Below are 25,176 nucleotides of genomic sequence, written 5' to 3' on the forward strand. Positions count from 1 at the left end.
GCGGCTGACTACAGGAAGCCTGAGGCAGAGCTGCTTTGCCCCGGGGCTTCCTGGAATCAGCTGCTGATCAGTTTCAGCAGCAGCTGTCTTGAGGACACCTGGGGTAGAGCAGCTGGAGTGCTGCTGGGTTGGTCTGGTAGCACCGACCCTTGGCGCGGCGGGACCAACCCGGCAGCACCCCAGCTGCTCTACCCCAGGTGTCCCCAAGTCAGCTGCTGCTGAAACTGATCAGTGGCTGATTCCAGGAAGCCCGGGGCAGAGCAGCTGGGGTGCTGCTGGGTTGATCCAGTAGCGCCGCTCCTCGGCACTGTGGAACCAACCCGGCAGCCCCCCAGCTGCTCTAACCCAGGCGTCCTGATTCAGCTGCTGCTGAAACTGACCAGCGGCGAGAAAAGCCTGGTCTGCTTGGGGGGGGGGGCGTGCACTAGGTGCATGCCCCCAGCAGACCAGGGAGACACGGGCGGGTGGGCAGCGGGACCGCCGAGACGCGCCCCAGTCCCGCTGCCCGCGTCCTCCGCGGCTTTGCTCTGCGTCTTCCTGGTCTGCTGGGGGGGGCCCCCAGCAGACCAGGGAGACGCAGAGCAAAGCCGCGGAGGACGCCGAGACGCGCCGCGGTCCTGCCGCCCGCGTCCTCTGTGGCGAGAAAAGCCCCATTCGTAAGTAGGGATCCGACATAAGTCGGATCCACATAACCTGGGGACTGCCTGTATATATTATTTTGAAAAGGCTGAGCTGCTGGGTTTCTTATAGTATATTTTTTCCAGCACATGTGTTTTAAGAGTAAATATATTGCTTTTTACATGGAGATTAGTGGAAATTAAGATTAATTTTAGATCAGTGATTTTTTTTTTTTTTCAATCTGTGGTTCATGGCTTTCTGGTGGGGATGTCTACAGACTATGCCTAAGATTTCCAAAAAGGTTTGCTCCTTCATATGCAATTTTTAGGGTCCACAAATGGCAAAAAGTTGGAAACTTCTGCTTTCAGCGGTAAATAGACTGCATGTGTTGCATTGAAGTTCATGCCAAGATATGATTGCTTATCAAAATGTATTTAAATTCCATTACATAGAATCAAAGATCTGGTTTTATTTCAGACTTTTAATCTGCAGGAGATTGAAGAGCAGGAGAGAAGGTTAAAAGGAAAGAAGAGCTCTACAGCAGAAAGAGAAATACCCAAAATGACCATTAGCAGTGGGATGGAACTGGAGTGGAGAAAAATAAGCGAAAGTGGCTTGTTAGAAACAATGCTGACTCAAGTGGAGAAAATCTATAACACAAACTCAAACAGCACTGGTAAAAGTTGGGGGCAACTGTTTATTAAAAGTTTACTGACCACTTTAAAACAGGATATACTAAATGTACTGTCTGGCTCATGATGACGGTAATGGCAACATTTCTGTATATTCACTGATTGGAAGCCAGTAGTACTGAAAGTTAGCACCTTACAGCTGTTTGGCAGTCTAAGTAAAATTCATCAGTGGTCTTAGCAGACTTGCATCCACTTTGCAGAAATACTACTGTAATAAAATTCTGAAAGTACCTTCCTTGATCATATGTCTTTTAGCTAAGACCTGGTATAGGTATAACTTTACTATCTGACATGTCTTCTACTAGGGACTTTTTCACACAGTAGTAGACCTTTTTTCACTTAGATTATGATATTTCTTATGTCACCTATATTTGTTCAGAATGTAGAAAATAGTGTATGTAACCAAAAGGAAAGTGCTGGCAGCAATTTTAGTCAATTTTACTATACATGGGCATATATATAGTAAAACCAAGAAAGATTTCTATTAGAGCCGTCAAGCCGTTAAAGTTAATTGCAATTAATTGTGCTCTTAATAACAATACTGTTTATATAAATATGTTGGGTTATTTTTCACATTTTCAAATATATTAATTTCAGTTACAATACAGAATACAAAGTTTGCAGTGGCCACTTTATATCTTATTATAAATATTTTCACTAAAAATAAATAAAATTTTTAATTCAGTTATACAAGTACTATGGTGCAGTCTCTTTATCATGAAAGTTGAACTTAGAAATGTAGAATGATGTACAAAAAATAATTGTATTCAAGAATAAAACAGTGCAAAACTTCAGAGCATACAAATCCACTTAGGCCTTGTTGTAGTTCAGACAGTTGCTCAGACAAATACGTTTGGTTACATTTGCAGGAAATAATACTGCCTTCTTCTTGTTTACAACGTCCTCTGAAAGTAAAGGCCAGGCATTCATATGGCATTGTTTAGATGGTGTTGCAAGATGCATATTCATATGTTCCTTCATGTTTCAACTACCATTCAAGAGGATATGTGTCCATGCTGACAGGTTCCACTTGATAATGATCCAAAGCAGTGCAGACAAGAACAAATTCTTTTTCATCATCTGAGTTGTATCCCACCAGCAGGTTGATTTTTGGTGGTTTGGGTTCAGAAGTTTACATGTTGGAGTGTTGCTCTTTTAAGACTTCCGAAAAGATGCTGCACACCCTGTACCTCTCAGATTTTAGAAGGTACTTTCAGAACCTGAAGTACTGGGTCAAATGCTGTAGCTAGCTTGAGAAATCTCACATTAGTACCTTCTTTGCATTTTGTCAGATTTGTAGTGTAAGTGTTCTTAAAATGAACAACACATGCTGGGTCATCATCCAAGACTACTATAACATGAAATATATGGCAGAATGTGGGTAAAACAGAATAAGAAACATAAAATTCTCCCCTAAGGAGTATTTAATTAACACACACTTTTTTTTTTTTTTTTAAACAAATGTAATCAGCATGGACACATGTCCTCTGGAATGATGGTCAAAGCATAAAGGGGCCTATGAATGTTTAGCATATCTGACACGTTAGTATCTTGCAGGGTAGGCTACAAAAGCCATGCAAATACTTGTTCTCGTTTTCAGATGACATTGTAAATAAGAAGCAAATAGCATTATCTCCTGTAAATGTAAGCAAATGTGTTTCTCTTAGCAATTGGTTGAACAACAAGTAGGACTGAGTGGACTTGTAGGTTCTAAAACAGGGCACGGAAGACCCATATCTTGCCTTGATCTAGCCTGAGATTCAGGGATTGGGTCCCCCCAGTGGTGTGAGCTGGCCCTCCAGTCATGTGGAGGGCACTGTGGCTGGAGTATCAGCACCGGCTTTCTGCAGCAGGGATAGGAGAGCCTTGAGCCTTGTAGTACTGATCAAGGCAAAATGCAGATAGCATCAAGTCTGTGAACCTTGCCCAGCAGGGGAAGGAAGCTGCTCTGTGCATGTCAGAGAAATGCTCTCAGCAGTCATCGCCACCCTGTCTCTCCCATTGGCAGGGAATCACGGCCAGTGGGAGCGGCAAGTGGGTGATGCCTGCAGAGAGTGCTTCCCAGCAGTGTGTGGAGATGTGTGGAAATCCTGTGTTCTCCCTCCCCGGAGCTGCACCAGGTGTAGGTGACCCTATCTTCTGTGCCCTCCCTAGCTAGACCCCACACCATGCTCTAGCGTCGTCCTCCTGCCCAGAGCCTGTATCTCCACCCCCAGCCTGCTCCTATACCTCCCTCCTGCCCAGACCCCACATCCCCAGCCTGCTCCTGCACTTTACCTCCCGCCTAGAGCCCACACCCTTATCCTCCCAGCCCGTTCCCTGGCAAACCCCTCCCACACACTGAACCCCTTCTTTTTGTCCCCACTCCGGAGCCTGGTATTCCCAAAACATCCACTAGCTTTGAGCTTCCAGAAAAATTAATTCAGACTTGGGGGAAGCCCTGAGCCTCAGCAACACCTCCCTCCCAATGGGGTTGGAACTTGAGGGGAGTGTCGTCTTTTTTTTTTTTTTTTTTTTCATGCTTCTCAGTTGAGGGCCACATCTATGAAGGTTTTTTGGTTTTTTTCCCTTCTTCTCCCCAGGTGCCAGGTCAGTGAGGACTGCAGGGTTTTGTGTTTGTGTTTTGCTTCTCACTTGCGTAACCCCCTACTGATTTTTCTATGCATTATTGGCCCTGATCCAAAAAAAGTTCTCTATCCCTACTACGGTTTTGCATTGTTTTGCCTTTGATTTCAGTTATGTAACCAAAAAGTCTTCATTTCTAAGTTGCACTTTAACTATAAAGAGATTGCTACAGTATTTGCATAAGGTGAATTGAAAAAACCTTTTTACAGTGTAAATATTTTAATTTAAAAATATAAAGGGAGCACTGTGCACTTTGCATTGTGTTGCAATTGATTCAATTGCATTTGAAAGTGTAGAAAACCATCCAAAAATATGTAATGTCAATTGTTTAGCAGTGAGATTACTTTTTTTTGGTCGTGAGTTAAAGTTCAAGTAATTGACAGCCCTAACTTTTATTTTAAAACCAATGTTTCAGCTGTCTGTACATTTTAAAAAAGCAACAAAAACACTGCAGATGTTGTCATAAAATATGTTTGTTTGTGGTCAATGACATGTAAGTATTTGAATAGTAGTACATAGGGTTCCTGTTTAATTCTCATTTGTTTAATGATACGTTCTGTTTTTGTATAGATTTTGACAACACTACCATGCCCGATAGTTTTGGTTCAACAAATGAAGCTCCGTTCTACCTCTGGGGACCATCAGTTAGTGGGATGTCAAAAATATCAACAGCCAGATCTATTAGGGCCAAAACCAGGTTGTCTCAGGTATGAAAATAAATTGACTTAGTTTATTTTGATAACTTAAAATCATAACTTTTGTTGGATTTTGTAGTAAAGCATAGAAAAATATCTTCTTCTTTTTTTTCTCTTAAAAGGTCTTTGGACCAGAGATGCAAATGAAGTTCAGTAAGATCACTGCCTTGGCAAAGGGATTTCTTACTCGTAGGCTCATGCAAACAGAAAAACTGAAATATCTTAGGCAAACTGTGAAAGTAAGGAAATAAGTGTAAAGATGTATTTGTATTGTACATTTCCCCTCCCTCCCATCCTCTTGTTGGTTTCTGCCACCCTCTTTTAACTGACAAAAAAGATGTAGACTTTTCTCCTGAGCACAAAACTCATTTTACTTTCAGTGTTAATTAATTAGGTTTACTGCATAGCTGTGTCTACATTGGCACCCCTTTCCGGAAAAGGGATGCTAATGAGACACTTCGGAATTGCAAATTCCACGGGGTATTTAAATATCCCCCGCGGCGTTTGCATTTACATGGCTGCCGCTTTTTTCCGGCTCGGGGTTATGCCGGAGAAAAGCGCCAGTCTAGACGCGATTTTCCGGAAAATAAACCCTTTTCCAGAAGATCCCTTATTCCTTGAAAGTAGGAATAAGGGATCTTCTGGAAAAGGGTTTATTTTCCGGAAAATCGCGTCTAGACTGGCGCTTTTTTCCGGCATAACCCCGAGCCGGAAAAAAGCGGCAGCCATGTAAATGCAAACGTCGCGGGGGATATTTAAATCCCCTGTGGAATTTGCAATTCCGAAGTGTCTCATTAGCATCCCTTTTCCGGAAAGGGGTGCCAATGTAGACACAGCCCATAAGTAATATAGTTTTGTCCTATTCAGAGTATGATTTTACTTCAAAACATAGTTGTGTTCATTATTGCATGCTTTGTGCACACACCACTTTATAGTATCCCAACAGTACCTCTTTCTGTGCTTTTTTGAAGTGACTTACAGACTGTGAAGCTGGATAATTTTTTAAACTGTTACTAATTGTTTAGAGTCAGGTTTCTAGTTGAAATGAACCTTGCATGGCAGAATATACCTTATGAAATTTGGAAATCTGTTCTCTTTTTTTTTTTTTTTTTTTTTTTTTTTTAATCTAATGGTATTTTTTCTGGATCCTGATTTAGTACTGAGGTTTCCTGTGTCAAATTTATGCTGTGATTTGGTGGCTTCCTAAATATTCATATAGTTAGATGCTAAAGTTAGAGGCATCATCTACAATATTCTATTAATGTTTGCGATATCCCTTCTGTGTCTGATTAATTTCATATGAGGAGAGGATTCTAAGAACATGGGAAGGGAGAATGGAAAAGAGAGAGGAATGATTTATCATTGTCATGCTTGTTGCTTGAGAAGGCAGCAATAGGAAAGATGATGAAACCTGATCTTACAATAAAGAATGCTAAATTACTTCTGCTTAGCTACAGGAGTAAGACTAAGGAAGAGATTGTCTAGAGGATTATAGTTAAACACATATCAGTTTAGTTACTCCTCGTCTCATAATCTCTCAAGTTTCAAGGAAAAGGATGGCCGAGATCAGATGTATTAATGGTTTGAGATTTACTTCCACTGAATGTGAAATAGAATGTACAATGCTTAATCTTTCTTTTTATTTTTTAGGATACTATGGAGTTCATAACAAATTTTCAATCTGAAGCTCCCTTAAAGAAAGGAACTGTTTCAGCCCAAGATGCATCCCTACAAGAAAGAGTGATAGCTCAAGTAATGTATATGCCAGGCTTTTACTCTATTACTTCATCACTCTAAAGCAAATGTATTTTATTCTTAGCAGAAATATCCAAAAAATTCAGAAGGGCAATATTTGAAATGAAAATTTTAACTATGACCATTTTCTGCTAATATTGGAGGGTTTTAAAGTTTCACCAAGATACTTTCACTCTGTCTTTGCAAAACACACTGCACTATATTGCTGAAAGTATGAAAACATTAACTGTGAATACTTCATGAAATTTTTTATTTCAGCTGCGAGCTGCGCTGTATGACATCCATGACATATTCTTTATAATGGAAGTATCTGAAAGAATGAATATCCTGCGTCATGATCGTGAAGTTCGCAAAGAAAAAATGCTCAGGCAAATGGTATGTTCCCAGCTTTTATCTAGTAAAGAAACACTTAAAACTAGGAATATGTATGCTACTGTTACTAGTTAGTTCGGTCCTGTATTTAAGTCCTCATGCAGGTGTCCCAACTTTATATTTTCTGTCTCTCCCTTCTCCCCCCCTCCACCAACTCTCTGTCCCCCCCCATCAGTACTGTTAGGCAGGTAGCTGGCCAGCAGCAAAACTTATCAGCAGTGAGTGAGGTGAGTCCAATGGCTGACAACGGAGATGGTTGTGCAAGTCTAGTGATGGGGCAAAGATGCAGCATATGGGACCAGCTGGTCCATCAGCGCAGCTCCCACTGCGTGCCAACTCTCCGCCAGCAGGGCTCCATCTTACTTTGGGCCAGCACTGGCTGTGAGCTACAGTGGCAGGTGCTAGGCAGTGGCTGATTACGTGTCTCCTCTGTTGCACATTCATCTGCCCTTTATGTGCTCCCTGTCTTGCTGTCCCCTCCTTGCTTTGCTCCTCCCTCCATCTCTGCTGCTGCTTTATATTCCCTCTGGTGGAAGTGTCACACTCCCAGCACTGTGCAGAGAATTAGCCCCTCGTCAGAGTGTTCAGCTCACCAGCAGACTCGTTCCTTCCTCTACTGCCTCTGGCTTTCCCAGGGCACCAGCACAGCTAAAGACCCACCAGCCCAAGGTGTTGGTCAGGAGGAGCTGAGCGTTGCATATGCCAAAACCCCAAGTAGCACTGGCCACAGGGAAGCCTCTGTGCCGCTCAGCTAAACTCTGGAGTGGATTGGAAAAGTGATTTCCAGTCTGTTCCCACCCCAGACCTGCAGGCTCCACAGCAGCCCTGGGCAGGGGCTTAGTACCCACCCTCTTTGCCCTCCCATCCATAATCATGGGGTTCTCCCATAGGGAGCATGGGACTGCTACATCCCCTAGGAACCTCCCCTGATATTTCTTTGGTCAGGCTCTGTGGCTGCTGAAATCCTTGCAATCAGGCTCCCTGAGCCCTGATGCATAATATAACCTTGTGGGCAGGAAGGGGTTAAACCCTACTGTAGTCAGGAGAGGAGAGGCAGCTGGATAATGTCAGTGGCCAGCAGCAGCCAGGAGGTGTTAGCTGCCTTTTGACACTGAGTAGAAAGGAAGAGATGAGCTCTGCAAAGACAAAGGCTAGGTCACTCCTTCTCTGTGGCTGGAAGCAGTTCTCTTCCCTCCTGCATGGTGCCAAAAGCCGGCTTCTGGCCACATTAGTGTGTGAACCCTGGAAGAAATTTAGGGGTGAGGTATGTTACCTTGCACTTCTTCCCCCCATATATGTTGCCTTGGGAAGTCCTAGCACCAGGTACTGGGAGAGGTGAATCCATCTGAGGAGCCCAGCCAAGCATGGAGAGTGACTACAAGGGAGGATTGGTTGGTCACCTCCCTGTGTCAGGGTGGAGTACGGGAGTGTGTGTCACCTCTCCCCACATAAACCTTAAAGTATTAAAGATAAGCAGGTAAATAAATCTAATGACACGGTATTTATTTTTATCAGGGGCTCAGTCAGCTTGAACATTTCATTTGAACATTTGTATTGCATAGTTTTGACTGTAGTTGAACTCACTTGAATGTGTGTAATTTTATCAGACTTCCCATATGCAGCATAGGGAAATTTGGTCACCCTGTAGTTCAGTATCTTTTGCTAATGATTGGAGTAAGATACTATTTTTTTCCTGACCCAGTAAAATAATAAAAAGCTTGTTTTCAAAAGTTATCTTCCTGATAATTTTGTGGCTCCAGAAATTAAACGTGTTCAGATAGACTCCAATGTACAGTAGGAACTAGGTACCTGGATACTTTGTGTGTGTGTGTGAGTGGGAGGAGAAAAATTATGGAATTATTTTGACAGCAAGAAAAAAAGTGCAAATAAAACTAACTTCTTTCTTTGTTTTTGTTGTTATAAATACGAAATTATATCACCATATAAACTTAAAGTTGAATTAAATCTTTAAAAGGGAATTTTGTAATGAAAAGGGACAAATCTGTTAATTAAAGTGGGTCAAATGGGACAGCTGTAATAAAAAATAGTAGCAAATATTAATATCTACTTCTGTGTTTTTGTAGGATAAAATAAAGACTCCACGAGAGAGGGTGACACTTTCGACAGCTACACAGAAGTCTCTGGATAGGAAGAAGTATTTGAAGTGTGTATTTAATATTTCTTGGTAGAGAAAATTGGAAAGAAAGAAAGGAAGTTTATTACTTTGTCATGCACATCTTAATCTTTTAGCAAAATAGCTTCTTACGGATTTTGGAAGATGATTATCTTTACTAGGAAGATTTTATATGTGAGGTTTCCTGTCTGCGGAGGGGCCTGACAGGGCTGGAACAGCTCTGTGGCAGGCAGGGAACTGCTCCAGCCCCCACCAGTTAACCTTAACCAGAAAACAGTCACATCCCTAATTCCTGCTAAGTTAGTAGTAATGACCTAATGCCATACCATGGCTGTAATCTGTTAACATCCCTAATGATAAGAGATACATGCATATTAGTAGAAGTGCCGAATGGCATAATAGAGACCATTGCTTCTGTTTGTGTTGCATTTGGATAGTGAAGTCTGTACTATAAATCATTTTGCCAGAATAATGGCAATAAATACTGTTCAGGAGGCTCCCTCCCCATTCCTTTCTGACAATTTTATTTTATTTTTGAGAAAGGTTTAAAAATGAATTCAGATACTTACACTTTTTTGTTTCATTAGGGCTTCAGAAATGGGAATGCCAAATAAAAAAATTATTGTAAAACAAAATACTCCTGAAACAAGGTCAGTGAAAATTACACGCTTGTAATTTACATTAAACTGTTCTTAACCATTTTATAATGCTAGGCCTGTTGACTGATTTGCTTGATTGCCATCAACTACTCATCTATGTATTGCTCCTAGGTAATGAAGAATGCAGAGGGCTAAACTAGTACATGAAAAGTTATTAACTTGTGTATAGTTAATAAATAGTACTGCTTCAGTTTCCCAAGATTAATATCCTCAAACATGATCCTTCCTGTCTGTGTGTGTTTCACTCACTTCCCAAGTTTCTCAAGTGTTAAGTGTAGTTTAAGCAAATGGCTTGATGCTGTTTTTAAAACAGTATAATGATGACCCCTCCTCTTCTCCAGACATGATCCTTCATGTAACAATCTGTAGAAATTTGTCCACTTGGGTGTCATTTAAAGAGATCCTCAAACTTCAGTAGCATTCTTTTCTCTACATCGGAAAAAGAGATTCATGCCTTGCACCTCACACCTGGCCACTATCTTACACTCTCTAATAATAAACTGTTAGTGGTGCTGCCTTTCTGATGAGGCCAGTCTACGCTAGACCATATCGGCTATTACAGCTCATATGCCTTGAATGTTTGTAAAATAGTGTGCATACATCAGTACACAAAACATTTCACATGTATGCCCTCTACTGGCATGATTTCATCATTTCTGACCAAATCTTATAAATAGCTCTGCTCTCTTAATTTCAAACAGTGCCTGTCAGTGTTAGTATGATCAGAAACCTGAAGCACTGCAGCCACACTGTTTCATTTTAGCTTCAAAGTAAAATCCCATGATGACAATTTAAGAGCCCTTGGGCCTGTCATTCCCAAACAAAAATAATTATACAACAAATTTCATTAAAAAAATTATAAAAATGATAAAAGCGAGATCTGTCTCCCAAGTACCAATATATGAAGTTGGTGATGCTATTTATTGTGAACCTCAGGCCAGAGTCTGTTGAGCAGCAGGTTCCAGGGCAAATTATGGTCTCTGTGTAATCCTGCCTTCATTGCATGGATGTTAATCTATAGGCAGAACCGAATAATCAAAATAAATACTGTGGGGGGTTAGCAATTTAAAATTCTGTTTAATCTGTTAACAAGTTAAACGTTATGTTTAATCTCTTAAATGGGGGCGTGTTGGCGCGGTTAACTGGACCACTGGATAACATAAGCTTACTGGTTAACCATTCACATCCCTAGTAGGGGCAGGTCACCATAATAGTAAAAGGTGAAAATGTTTATTACTTCTGTAAACCTGTTCCAAGTTTCTTACTGCAAGCCTTGGGATAAGTACCACAACTCTGGAGCCATAGCAAAAGTTGGAGGAAGTGCTGTGTGTTGATCCATTGTACCAGGGTAATAAAGTGTACGCACAGCCAACTGTTGCAGTAACAATTGGCACGAGAATTGCATACCTGCTATGTCTCTAAATTGAATATAGGTTGCACCTCTATAAACTGGAACTCTCTGGTCTGGCAACATCCGTGGTCCAACAGGGCCATGGATGTTCCAGGATCAGAGTGTCCCAGCGTGCTGCAGTGGGTGGTGGGGCCTGGCGCAATGTATGGGGGGACGGGAGAGAGGGGCCCGGTGCTCGGTTCAGCTGAGTTGCTGGGTTTGGGGGAGAGGGCTGGGACTGCTGGTATGTGACCCAGCTGGGCTGGGAGGAGATTCGGGGAAGGGAGCAGGAAGCCTCTTGCACAACCCAGCTGAACTGCTGGGGAAGCTGGGAAGCCTGGTGGAGTGGCAGGGCAGGGGATGGGGCTGGCAGCAGGGGGGCCCGGAAATAACCTCCCCTGGTCCAGCAAATCCCTCATCTGGGACGAGGGAGGTCCAGCCTGTAGTTCAGTCCTTTCATACAGACACTTGCAAAATAGATTCCTTCTTTCTGTCTCTAAGGCTCTTTCAATGCTTTTCTTGAGGTTTTAATGATTGCAACGAATATCTGAATGCTCTCCTCATTAACAATAATATAATCAAACACTGTGCTTACTTTTTTGGGATACTTGGGCTATAGAAGGAATATAAAAATCAAACTAATACAGATTTTGTTTTTAACAGAGTACTTCAGCCAAATCAAGGACAAAATACTCCATTCCATAGGCTTTTTTGCAGGCAAGGGTAAGAATATAATATGCACTTTAATGCACAACTTAAAGGTTACAAGCAAATGCAATGATTGAGTCAAATAATTTCCAAGTAAGATCTATATGCAACAGTGCAAATACTGTTCAAATGCAAAATGGCTAACTTACAATTCATTATGAGACAAGTCTTAAATTTCCTAGCTTTTTAAAAATCTTATACTACAAGGGAAAAAATGCAGTGGTCTCTTACCCTGTTGTGTACCATTTTTCATTTACATTGTTTTCTGACATCTGCATTTGCTACATTCATTCCCTTGTTTTGCTTTCACTCCATGAAAATGAAATATCATTATACAGGACACATATGTCCTAAATAATGCAACATGTGCATTCGATCCATCTCTTGAATAGAGTAGTAAGGAAAAAAGTGTGCATGGAGAGAGTCTCCTTTTAATATATATGCATAACTTCTGCTAATGTTAATAGCAGTTTCAGTGCACATTCTTGAGGGGACTCTAGTGTGTCACATACAGATGTTTTTCATACCAAGAACAGTTTAGTAGTGTTTTTAATTGGATACAATCTTTGGTTTTTGATGCAAGTGACTTATTAATTCTTTTATATTTAATTAGAACCCCTAAGACCTCAATGAAGGGGGTTGAGCAAAATAGAAAGAAGTCCTCAGAAAGCAGAATGCCTAACAAGGCAATTTCAGGTGTGTAGAAAATGGGTTCTTGAATCTTTTTTTATAATGAAGATATGAGTGAGTTACTAGTATCAAGAAAATTGAAATGGGATCTTGTTTTCCTTTTCTTGCTGCAGTAGCTTTGCTATAATACACTAAATTAACTATCTTCCTATATATGTTTATAAACATAAAAATATGGGTAACTTAATAGTTCATTTTCCAAATACATTCTGTAAAAGGCTTGTACAGTTTAAGATTAGTGCTTAAATTCCTTCTCTGACCAAATGCCCAATAGCCAAAAAGACCCAATTTTAGTAGCATATGTAAAAAAACACCAGTCATAATTTCTTCAGGGGTAAAATAGCTTGACCTAGATTCTAACCAGGACACTTATTCTTTTATGTCATTCCTATTTTTTTAAGCTATGTAAGACTTGTCCTCAAGAAAGAAAAACTCAGAGGACATGACATGGATCAGAAGATTTACCTGCAGTAATATTACATGACTTCATTGCTTTAAAATATCTTGTTAGGATTCTATGCTGTATACTAGCCAATTAGCACGTCATAAGATGGGATTTTCAGGTCTCTCCTCCACATTGGTCTTCTCTCCTGAGCCTCTGGTCTCTCTTCCCCTTCCTACTGCCTTCCCCTCTCTCTCTCAGCTCTCCTTCGCCTTCTGCCTCTCTCTCCGTCTCTTTCTTTCTCTTCTCCCCCTCCTGCCTCTCCCTCCCGTCCGTCTCTCCCCTTCCCCTTTCCCTTCCCCTTCCCCTCCCACTGTGGTGCTCTGCTGAGTGCTGCCTGCTCAGCTGGGCCACCGTGAGGGAGGGGGGCGGGGCGGTGACATACACGGCCAGGGGGCGGGGCCACGTATGTCACCGCCCTGCCCCTCCTCCCCCGCGGCGGCCCGGCAGAGGGGCGCAGCACTCAGCCAAGCGCCACAGCGGGAGGGAAAGGTGGGGGCGGTGACGTACACGGCCCTGCCCCCTGGCTGTGTACATCACGTCAGTGCCCCGCCCACCTTTCCCTCCTGCTGTGGCGCTCAGCTGAATGCTGTGCGCTCAGCTGGGCCGCTGCAGGGGACCCCAAACGGCCGCTTGCCGTTGCTTGCTACCCCACCGCGGCCCAGCTGAGCGGCGCAGCACTCAGCTGAGCCACCACGGAGGGATGGGAAAGGGGCAGGGCGCTGATGTACACGGCCAGGGGGCGGGGTCGTGTATGTCAGTGTTATAGACTGACAGATATTGGGCTACTATATATATATATATATATATATATATATATATATATATATATATGAATGATGCTGTATATTAGATATTAATAAGGAAGATTTATGACCCTTTTTCCTCTGATACACGCAATGCTGTACATCCCAATTTTAGATGAGGGGCAGACCAAGGTCCACATATGGGCTGTGTCCAGACTCAGGGGTTTTTCGAAAAAAGTAGCCTTTTTTCGAAAAAACCTCACCTGCGTCTAGACTGCAGCTGCGTTCTTTCGAAATTAAATCGAAAGAACGCGGCTTTTCTTTCGATGGCGGTAAACCTCAATTTACGAGGAAGAACGCCTTCTTTCGAAAGTTCCTCTTTCGAAAGAAGGCGTTCTTGAATGTAAATAGGGCTTCTTCGAAAGAGAGCATCCAGACTCACTGGATGCTTTCTTTCGAAAAAGCAAGCCGCTTTTTCGAAAGTTCAACGTGCAGTCTAGACGCTCTCTTTCGAAAGAGGCTCTTTCGAAAGAGGCTTGCAGTCTAGACATAGCCATGGAGTCTAGTAGTTGACTTAAAAAAAAATTAAGAAGGGGTTTGGACAGACTGCCCAGTTATTCATAGGTGTGGTTTTATCCATTCCATGCCTTAAAACATTAGTTGAAGTAAACATTTTCTGATACTTTTTCCACTTTAAAAGTGAGGCTACGTCTACACTGCACTGTTTTGCACAAGAAATATGCAAATGAGGCAAAGCGTGGAATATCGCTGTTCCTCATTTGCATAATTATTTAGTGGTCCCTTTTTTTCCAGGAAGAACGACTCTTGCGCAAGAGGGGGGTTTTGCACAAAAAGGAGCTGTGTAGATGGCTCCTTTTTGCGCAAGAGCCTCTTGTGCAAAAAGCGGGCGCTCATTAATTATGCAAATGAGGCTTGACGGTTCCACACTTTGCTTCATTTGCATATTTCTTGCGCAAAACAGAGCAGTGCAGACGTAGCCTGAATGTAAACAGTTCAAATGAGTTGGAACAAAATCTTTGGTCTTTGTCATCTCCTACGGAAATATGATTTAGGAACTCAATTCATTCTAAAAGTGATGCATTTGTAAGATTCCTATTAAAATGAGGAAGATCTGGGAACCTATTTAGAAAGAGCAACCATAATTTTTTGGGATGCAACAAGTGAGCCATAGTACTTTGTATGATTTTCCTTTCCAGCCTTGCTTATTGCGTATGGGGGCAAATTCAAGTTTATACTCCCCACCCAGTACAGATACAAAGTGCCTTTTCCTGCTGTCTGATGTGGTCCTGCCATGAGGGTTAGAAGTAATGGAGGGTATTGGCAAGCCTACATAGAGCATTCACGCTGCTTACTTCAACTTGTCACTAATATGCACGCAGTCATGTGGGCAAACCTCATTTTCCATAATAGCTCGAAATTTCAAGAGAATTGTTGATAGACGTAGATAAAATGAGTAAACTAAATGTACCTAAAGAAAACTCTGTAAATACTAAAATTGACCTCTGGATGCCCGACAATTGGAGTTGTTCCGTGCCGCTTCCCCAAGTCTGCTGCTGCTGCTGCTGAAACTGACCAGCGGCTCAGCAACTCTGCCTCGGGCTTCCTGTAGTCAGCCGCTGGTCAGTTTCAGCAGCGGCTGAATCTGGATGCCAGTTCCGACTTACATACAGATTCAACTTAAGAACAAACCTACAGTCCCTATCTTGTACGTAACCCGGGGACTGCCTGTACTACCTATTTAGCTAAGAAGAGCTGACAAAAACACAAGCAAAGGTAGGCAGGAATTGTTTAGACGTGTAATGTCACTCAGTTAAAATTACAGAAGCTTTGTTCTGAGGCATTAATGTATTCTGGCCTCCTTGACTTAGCTAAGCTTGGATATCATGACATTTTGATACTCAGCGATGAAAATCATCCCACTTTTGACAATGGCTCCAAATTTAGTCTCTCCTGCCTTTATGGCCCTTTGGTGAATTGCTGTAAAATTACTGAATGTCTCATAAAAGCCATTTTGAACTTCTGACATTTGTTCCTAATTGTCTATACTGAGGTGTGGTTTTAGTAATGTAGCATAACTATCTCCTTATTTCAGCTAACGTGTTAGTTCATTACGTGTGTTTCCATGTTATTTATAGTGCCAGCATTTCTGTGTTCTTCCAAATACAAATAATAAATCAAGCAATATCCATCTGTACTTAATTAAGAACAGTGCATTGTGAAGTAACTATTTGGAAGAAGGCCTAACAAATGTAAAAGAAGTAATATGAATAATTGTGCAGTATTAAAAAAATCTTAAACTAATACGTGTAAATGAAACTTTCCTTATGTACATGCTCCAACTAAATAGAAAAGTGAAAAGATGTACCAGATTGCTAACAGAATAATTATTCACTTATAAAAAAAACACTACTAGGATTTGGAAAATAACCAACTCTTTTGAAAAGATTAGCTGTAAGCAATTTAATGTGGGTGAGGCAACAAATTGTTTCAGGGAGAAGTCATGCCTACATAAACTTAAAACCTTTGATTTTAAATTAGCTTATATTGCAAGCTAAAGAAATCCCTGTTCATTCTTCTATTTAATATGAATGTGCTCTGTATATTGAAGGCTCAGCACTGGCCTAAGCTAGGCCAGGACCAGACAAAATATAGCCCCGGGGCTGACTCAGGCTAGCCGGCCCAGTGCCCCACCCCCGCACATTGCTCAGAAAAGCCAGCTGCAGGTCCCATTTTTCTGTGAACAGTGGTTTCTGGCCAATAGATCTGCCTGTTTGAAGTACCCCATCCTCTCTCTTCTCGGGCTTGCAGCTGCTCACAGAAGCAAAGGGCTCTGCAGCTGGCTGCTCTGAGCTGACTGCCAGGGCATGGAAGTCAGGGATCTTGCTGGGCTGCTGGACAGGAGTTGCCCAGGTAAGCGTTTTTAGACCGCAGCCTGTCTCTGGCACCCCAGCCCTTCCCTACCTCTAACCCTCTGCCCCCTCCCACTTCTGCTCCCTTAATCCACAAAACCCAAATTCTCTGCCTCCTCTGCTGCAGCCATACCCCCTCCCAGCCCAGTATCCCAATCTCCTGCCCAAGGTCACAACCCAAATCCCTACCCACCCTCCAACATCCCAGTCCACAAGAAAGCGCATAGTGGCCTCTTTCACTCAAACTTCCTCCCAGATCCCAACCTCCATCTCAGACCTCACATCTCCTCCATTAATATCATGCAAGAGTGCAACTCTTGACCACTTACCAAATTTTTGGAATGGCCCCCTATTGCTCACCCTGGTCTAGGCAGGGCATAGGCATATTTCTTCCTATATCTCTGCTTGTGCATCTCTGTACTGACTTACAACACACTTGCTGTTTCAGTCTTTGACCTCTGTTTAGCACAGACTGCAAATGATGCGGTGGCTTTGTTGGGTGTAGGATGTGACAGTTAGACTTAATCTTACTTCTGACCCAATTGGAACTTGAATGCATGTCACTAGAAGTGAAATGCTTATGCACTAGCCTATCTACTCTTTCCTTTTTTCTGACTTTGTCATTTGAAATTCCATCCCCAAAGCTTGGTCTTCCATTCTTAAATGCAACCATTGATTAAACATCATCTCCCCTATAATAATTTTTCATTCAGGACCACTAATTGAACACTGCTGTTTTATTGTCTTCATTTTGTTTTTAATATTGAGCTTTGGAACAAAGGTGAATTTCAAATTAAGTGCCATGTCTTCTGGTAGTGAGTTTAACTCCTCTAAGGGGATTTATGTCTCTGCTTCTGTCTTAATTAAGAGAAAAGTGTGGGTTTTTTAAACTGGAATATCTAAACGTACTGGGTATGTTTTGAAATCTAGAGTTGCACTTCTGCTAAACATAACTGGTACACTTGACAGAAGAGGAACAATAAATAGCTTTCTATTTTTCTATCAACTACCTAGGTTAGGGTTGCCAGGTGTCCGGTATTCACCTGGACAGTCTGGTATTTTCGCCTCCTGTCTGGTAAAAAAAAAAAAAAAAATTCAGAAAATACTGGACACCTAAGATGTCCGGTATTTTCTGATTTTTTTTCTTTTCCCCTCTGGCCAGGAGGTGAAAATGCCGGGCACCTGGCAACCCTACAAGCACTCAGCGCCTGGCCTCTTCTCCCCCCACCTCCACACCCACAGCCCCCCGATCCCAGGCTTACCTGGTTCCACAAAGCTGTGGGCACAAAATGGCTGCTGGCAAAAAGACCAAGGGGAAGCAATGACTCCCCTGGGTCTTAGTGCTCAACTGCTCCCCTGTTCCTATTCCTGCACTCATTCTTAAAGGGGACATGCTGTTTTATTTTAATTTTTTTTTCTCAGCAACTTTGGCATCCCCCTCTTTTTTTCCTTCAACAGAATTTTTTCCTGGTGTGGTTTTTTTTGGGGGGTGGGGTGGGGAGGGGCTGGTGTTCAGTATTTTTGTTTCGACCATCTGGCAACCCTAATCTAGATTGGGACTATAGACTAAAACCCAAAGCCTTAAGGAAATGTATAGAAATACTAGAAAAGGAGAAACTTTTTATAGTATTGTTTATTTTTTGCAGTTTTCTAGCATCACAGACATCCTTCTCCTGTTTGGAAATATTGGTGAGAGCAGAGTTTGCTGCCTCACCCCTTAAAATAAACTGGATGACATTTCAGGAAGAACAGGGCCATCTTCATGAAGCGTCTTTTTCCATCCCATCCCTCATCTCTATTGGAGCTGCTTTACTGGGGTGACCACTTATCTGCAGCTGCCTTGGTGAAAAGGGTGAAGTAGAGGGGAGAGTTGATTTGTGGAAACTAAAATAGAGCTATCAGGAGAATAATGAGCCCCACTCCATGTAATGGAATGAAGGGGTGCTGTTGAGGGGCATTTCCTTTTACATGCAGAGAATTTCCTCAGTACATGGATATTTGGGGGTGGGGGTGATGGGGCATCAGCCCTACACTGGCCCTTTAAGGGTTAAAACCTGGCCTGGGGAGAGGGCTGGAGCTATGGAGCCAGCAGCTGTGATTAGTATGAGCTCATTTGGGCCCAGCTGAGGGCTATATAAATAAAGGCTCCTGGCAGGGTGGAAACAGACACACTCTTGTTCTGGCTGGGGAGCAGGAGGGACCTGATTGTCAGGGGAAGCCGAAGGCTTCCAGAGACAAGGCCTGAGAATACTAGGGCTGTAGTTAGAGCAGGGCTGGGAGAGGCAGGCAGAGTTGGCACAGCTCCAGCCAGGCAAGCTCCCAGGCTTCAGGCCTGAAGTTAGACCTGAGCATACTAAGGCTGCAGAGAAGCAGTGAGGATAGGCAAAGGCAGCAGGTCCATACCCCCTTGTCCGTGATGAGAGTCCATTTCAGACTGCAGTTTGCCCCTGAGATAAGGAACTAGATGAAGACTGAGAGTGGGTCACTGAGGCAAGGAGGGCATAGAGGGTTTGGGGTTCTAAGAGGGGGAGAACCCCAGAGTGCAGAGACATGGGGAGACACCAGCCAGAATAGGGTGCTCCAGCTTCAAGAAGCTAATTCCCAGAGTGAGCAGCAGAAGGCGCCCGGGTGGTGAGTCACACCCTGTTACAGTGGGGAAGATCAGGCACATAATTTACTGAAATACTATAATTAAAATTTAAAATGCTAATATAGTTAGGCTGTGTATTTATGCCTTGCTTTGTTCTTGCTCAGTCTTTCTTTCTTGGGTGGTTCTTAAGATTCTTCTACCTTGAGGTTGGGCGGTGGTGAGGAGGAAGGAGTTTGTTTTATATTTGACTTATAGCAATGTAATGTATTGAAATGCTGGTAGATAATATTCATTGTATAATAATTGAGAGTTAGGCAGTTAATAGTAATTAAAAGATCCATAGTAGCTTAAAATGTTTAGCCAGTTTTATTTAATCAAGTGTAATACTACAATATAGAAAATGTTAAGTGTTCTAATCTTTTAAAAATGTATATATTGCAGTTATAGGTGTTTTGGAGTAGCAGGAAAGGGAGGGGAGCTTTTACTAAGAAAGAAAATGCTATAATGTATAGTTATTGATAAGCCTTTTTACAACTCAAATAACCTGTTTTTATTCATACATTTTAAGTATTTTAGATATTAAGTTATGAAAATATTGATTTAAAAATACATATATTAAAAGCATATTTGAACAAGTTTGTGTATTTCTCCCTACATTTTTCAGTTTTTTATTGGACAAGTTTTCTGTAAAAAGAACAGTAAAGTTAATCACAGAATGTTAATTTTATTTCTGCTTTACTTTTAGGAGTATATGCAGGAAGAACCCAAAGAAAGAAGCCAAATGTTGCGACAATTTAAGACGACAGCACTCGCTTGGATAACAATAATGGCTATTTAAATGAAATTGTCTTTTCGGCATTGGTTCAGATCTTGCATCTCCTATATGTATGCTTTGAATTGACAAATGTACACATTTAACATTTTTTTCATACTTTAAGGACATACCATAGGTTTTTATGGAATGATGTTAAAATAATGGAGAGGGCTTACAAATAAGTTCAATTTTTACACTCACATGAAAACAAATTGCATGTGAAAAACTTGTTAGGTATTCACATTACTGCATACATAACAAGCATGTTCAAAATGCTCTGCTGTAGAGAAGACTAATATAGTGCAACATTGTCTATTTGTGTATCTTACCATCTTTCTGACTTATTGTATATATCATGCACTTTTTGTACTATAGGAAATGTATATTTAAAATTGCAGTTCATACACATTAGTTTGAATAATAGATTTCCTTTGTGTACATATTTTAGCCATTTGCCCTGAAATTAGAGCAATTACACATAGAAAAGATAACTTATTAAACTGTAACAGTACTATGCTTTTTTCCTCCGTTTGAGAGCAGCATTGCAGAGTGTATCATTATATATGAATGTGCTAACCTCTCAATTTAAATACTAATGACTGATATTGTTAGGCTCAGTTTTGTTGACTCTGCAGACAATTAATTGCTGGCATAAATGTGCAATTTTATTTACATTAGTGAAGTTGTACTTGTTCACATAGATGGTGAATTTAGGCCTCTATGATGAAACATTCCAAGCAATTTTCCCTCCCTACTGTTTACTGCATTTTCTAAATCCAAAGTACATTTTTGATGAAGATGAATTAAGATGTATCAATTCTGTGAAGATGTAGCAATTTCCAGAAGGAAAGATTTTGTTTGCCACTTCAGACAAATTGTCCTCGGCAATCCTATAGATGACTGTTTCACACCATTATGTTTCTTACTGTTTGGACATTTCTCGACCTACTTTGTTGTCTAAACAAGTAACTTGGAACAGTTTTGCCCCCCCGCCCCCCAAATTCTTTTCTGTCATCAGTAACAGACTCAAGCACTGAAGCCATGCTTCCAAGTTCTGTGTCCCTAAAACTTTGCAAAACTTACTCTCCAAAACATGCTCCTGTTTGCCTCTGTTTTTTATGGTTGTTTCAGCCATTAAGAACATGATTCTTTAAGGAGAGGCTGCTTAGTACTTTTAATCTTGATAATGAGCTTCCTGAATCTTTCCTTGGTTTTCAAATAGAAAAAATCTTGGGCCTGTGTATACCCATCCTTTGAGATGGATATTATTCAGTCAGTAGCATACTTCTGTATCCCCACAGCTTAAAGAGTGGTAGAGGGGGACTTTTTAAACAAAAATAAACGCTACGTATTTAATGAAAAAATGTCAAATTGTGCTGTTTCACTAGTATACATTTGCTGTAACTCCTAACTTCAGTACCTTAATCCAGGTTGGCATTAGTGTAACAGCAGACTTTATTTAATATCATTAAATAACTCAATGTAAAATAGAAATTCAGAATAATTATGTAGAAATAAAAATGCCTTAATACAAAAATGCACATAGAATTAATAAAAATGTTTGAGGATGGCTTAAACCTGTAAGTTATGGTTTCCATCTACAAATCCATACTTTATCCTGTACATTTTGTTGCATTATTATAAGCAAATTTACTTATTGTGCAGTATTTTAAACTGTCAGATGTAATTGGAAATGAGGCAATGCTATTATTTAGAGGATTAACAGATTGCTCAGCAGTTGTGTTCCGGAGCCTTATTTGAAGGCTTGGGAACAGATCTTCAGATGGTGTCAATTTACACCTGCTAAAGACTAGCATCTATAAAGGCTATTGTTTTTTAGTTTCCTATCCATAATACAAAGATTTCTTGTGATACTATAAACTTCCTTGATTCCTAGTAATTTCAGAACTTTAATTTGGTTCTTAATTTTTGCATTACACTACTGTTATCAGTTTTTTGAGGAAAACATTTCAAGAGTAACTAAGAACGACATGTGAAATGCATATTTTTATTGAGAATTACAATTTTGCAGTAGCAAAACTTTATAGACTGTGGCTTGTAGTTCTTAGTGCTAAAATTGATTGTAGATGTTTTCTGTACTGTGTTATTAGTTGGCATTTTGAGACAATATGTAAAAGTAGTATGTCTAATTTAAAAAATTAATGTTCAACTTTTCAGGCTTCTTAACTAAACTTTTTTTACTTTAAGAATGTACTGAAGCATCATATCAATTTTTAAAAACTTTTATAAGGCTGCCTTCTTGATGAGTGCCAGGATTTGTTTTTGTAATTTGATATGTTTTGTATTTATTTATATATATTTAATTTCAATTCACTTTTTATTTTTATGGAATGTAATGTTGTTGTCATAAAGTATATTTATTTTTTGTACTTTTCAGTTTTGCCATCCTGCTCCATTCACTAAATATACTGCAAAATAAACTTTTTATCTTTATTTCATTTTTCTGGATTAAATTAATGCTTGAAATCAATTCACGAGAAGCAGATTTAAAATAATACAGGGCCATGGGTTCCAAAATTATTTTGAAATCAAATAATTTAAAATTAAGCAGCAGCAACATTATAGTTTTATCAACTTGATAAAACACTGCTTGCACACAGTGCTGCATTCCTTTTGCACTTCAGAAAGGATTCTGGGTGTTTAAAGAATGCAGGATCAGACCCTTAAATTGCTGCTTGTTCTGAATGATTAATTACAAAATGTTCATATTGCATCATTCTCTATCAATATATATTTTATAGTTGTTTAGAAGCCAGAGACAAGACTTGTCTAGTTGTGTGGTATTTAGTGGGAGCTTACGGGTGAGAACCTCATCTGATGTAAATTGGTTTAGCTCCTCTGATACAAGTGAAGCTGTACTGATATACACCAACTGAGAATATGGCTGTGTAAATTCAATTGCAGATGAATGCAAAAACACTCCTTTATAATTAAAATGGGAATTAATGGGCAATTACTCTGTGCTCATCAAATATGAATGACATTCCCATAGACAGCATTAGATAGTCACTGCAAGTTAGTTACACATTTTATAGACCGTGTGTGCTTGGGATATAGTTGTCTTTTTATCTGATGTTCTGTTACTTGTATCATTTGAGTTTTCATCATCCTGAATTTACCATGATAATACAGCAGAGATTGACATGACATAAATTACTGGGTCCAATATAAACTTGCTTCCATGAACTATACTATTAGTGACAGACACTAATGACATATTCCTTAAAAAGCCCTCATGCATCAAGCAATGCTATTCTATCCCTGCATGTGAAAGAGAGATGTGCATAGGACTCTAATAGTTATTAATGAAACCTCTGGAGCTAATATTGTAAATAGATTTTAACAGGTCATAAATCATTTATATGTAAGAAACAAAACGATCTACACTAGTGTGCTGCTTTTTTTAATTTGGAAAAATGTTTTGTAATATCTGATTCAGAGGTATTTTAAATCGGACTGTTCTGAAAAAGCTTTTAACAGAAGTTATTGATAAGCAAGGAGCCTAAGTGAAGGAGAGGCCTCCTTTACCTATTACCTATATTTTATTTTAGCGCAATCCAATCTAAATAGTCCAACAGTTTCCAAAGCAAATTTCAAGGAACTTCCTTTGAAAAGTGACCCAAAATTCCCTTGTTACTTCCCAATTAGCTTTGGTATGAATTAGAGACAAACTCAAAACCAAAAAAATCCATACAGGTGTTTCTTTGGATGCTTTTTCTCCTTTATTATAAATCTTTTTAAATCAGTGAAGCAAATAATATAATTACACCTGGGGGAATCCTGTGTCACTGCATGGGCACAGAATTCATGTCCCCTGAATTTTTTTTTGCTTTCCTACGTAAGAAATGACTTCTTACAGGGAATCTAAGGGAAGCTGCAAGAGAGGATGTGTCCCTCCCTGACAGATTGGCTTGGGCAGCCAGCAGAGCTGTAACTCACTGCATGCGAGACAGAGACTTACTCTCTATTGCAGTATGCTTGGCATAGAGAGGTGAGGCTTTGGGAGCAGAGTCTAGATTGGCACGTGTCTAGATTGGCACAGATGCTTTTCTGCAAAAAAGCCCTGATCGCCATTTTCACGATGAGGGCTCTTTTGCGGAAAACAAATCTCAGCTGTCTACACTGGCCCTTTTGCACAAAAGCTTTGCGCAAAACGGACTTTTGCCTGAACAGGAGCAGCATAGTATTTCCGCAAGAAGCACTGATTTCTTACAGTAGGAAGTCAGTGCTTTTGCGGAAATTCAAGTGACCAGTGTAGACAGCTGGCAAGTTTTTCCGGAAAAGCAGCTAATTTTCCGGAAAAACTGGCCAGTCTAGACACAGCCCTAGAGTCTCCTCATACCTCAGTATGGGTGCACAGGAGACATCACATCATTGTCTGTGTGGGAATGAGCCCCTTGTGTATCTCTGCCAAGCAAGGCAAGGTACATGTGCTAGCTCAGGGCAGGGAATGTAAAATCCCACTAGTGCACAGTGGTTGTATGTGGCAACTTAATTGTGGTGAAGAGGCTGGCGGATGCTCACTCTGTATTGAGTCTACAGATGTAAAAGTATAACCTTAAGCAGTTAACCAATAAGCCCAGGCTTATTGGTTACCATTAACGGTTATACGCAGGCTCCTGCCCTGCTGCTGGAGAGCTGGCTGCCATCCCACACTGCTGGCTCTGTATCCTGGGGAGCATAGCAAGTAGGTGGCAGCCAGTGTGCCAGGGAGTACGCTTAAAAGCTGGCACCTGGCACACCGTGGCTCCCAGGGAGTTGGCTGCCATCCCACACTGCTGAGTGTGTAACTGCTGAGATTTTCAGTGGTTACACAATTACCCTGTTTCTAACATCCCTGAGCCCTGCTTGCAAGGAAAACTGCCTCAATGTACATTTGTGAGCTGCCAAAAATCCTGTCAGGGTGATTGGGATAGGGTGCCCTCTGTATATGAAGACATCTTCTCCATAGAGGTTAGGCCAGTGCTTAATTTGTGCCGGGGCACAGGCCTGGCACCTCTGGGCTTCCTCTCAGACATGAAAGTGACACAGTTGCTTGAGCCGTGGCTCCTCTGTCATCACAAATTTGAAGTGGGCAAGTCCCCCCTCTCCAGTGTGTGTGGGCGGGTGAGGTGCCTCCCCCCCCCCCTGGAGTTCACCACCCAGTGTGAACAGCGGGAAGTGCACGCGACCCACCACGGGCGAGCCCCGCCCTCCCCTATGTGGGGAGCAGAGAGGACCCTTTCCCTGTGGGGCGGGGCGAGGAGCCTTTCCCATGGGGCCAGCCAATCAGTATGGGGGGATGTGTGTGACCCG

At 41.2% G+C, this 25,176-nt stretch overlaps 1 protein-coding gene across 9 annotated transcripts in view; it reads left to right on the forward strand.

The window, feature by feature from the left end:
* CCP110 (centriolar coiled-coil protein 110) overlaps nucleotides 1-20,851 on the forward strand; it is a 37,763-nt gene extending 16,912 nt beyond the window's left edge. For 4 of the 9 annotated variants that reach the window (XM_075899388.2, XM_075899386.2, XM_075899389.2 and 1 more), the window contains exons 6-15: nucleotides 1,096-1,294; nucleotides 4,506-4,642; nucleotides 4,753-4,869; nucleotides 6,281-6,382; nucleotides 6,644-6,760; nucleotides 8,842-8,921; nucleotides 9,479-9,541; nucleotides 11,604-11,663; nucleotides 12,262-12,344; nucleotides 19,792-20,851. In XM_075899388.2, coding sequence (XP_075755503.1) covers nucleotides 1,096-1,294; nucleotides 4,506-4,642; nucleotides 4,753-4,869; nucleotides 6,281-6,382; nucleotides 6,644-6,760; nucleotides 8,842-8,921; nucleotides 9,479-9,541; nucleotides 11,604-11,663; nucleotides 12,262-12,344; nucleotides 19,792-19,844 — 1,011 coding nt within the window. In that variant the 3' untranslated portion in view covers nucleotides 19,845-20,851. Of the gene's footprint in view, nucleotides 1-1,095; nucleotides 1,295-4,505; nucleotides 4,643-4,752; nucleotides 4,870-6,280; nucleotides 6,383-6,643; nucleotides 6,761-8,841; nucleotides 8,922-9,478; nucleotides 9,542-11,603; nucleotides 11,664-12,261; nucleotides 12,345-12,739; nucleotides 12,790-19,791 lie in introns of those variants that run through there. The other 5 variants (XM_075899390.2, XM_075899391.2, XM_089782299.1 and 2 more) reach the window with 4 other exon arrangements.
* The last annotated feature ends 4,325 nt before the right edge of the window (nucleotides 20,852-25,176 follow it).

The sequence above is a fragment of the Pelodiscus sinensis genome, chromosome 15, assembly GCF_052426305.1.
Source record: "Pelodiscus sinensis isolate ZL-2025 chromosome 15, ASM5242630v1, whole genome shotgun sequence".
NCBI lineage: Eukaryota > Metazoa > Chordata > Testudines > Trionychidae > Pelodiscus > Pelodiscus sinensis.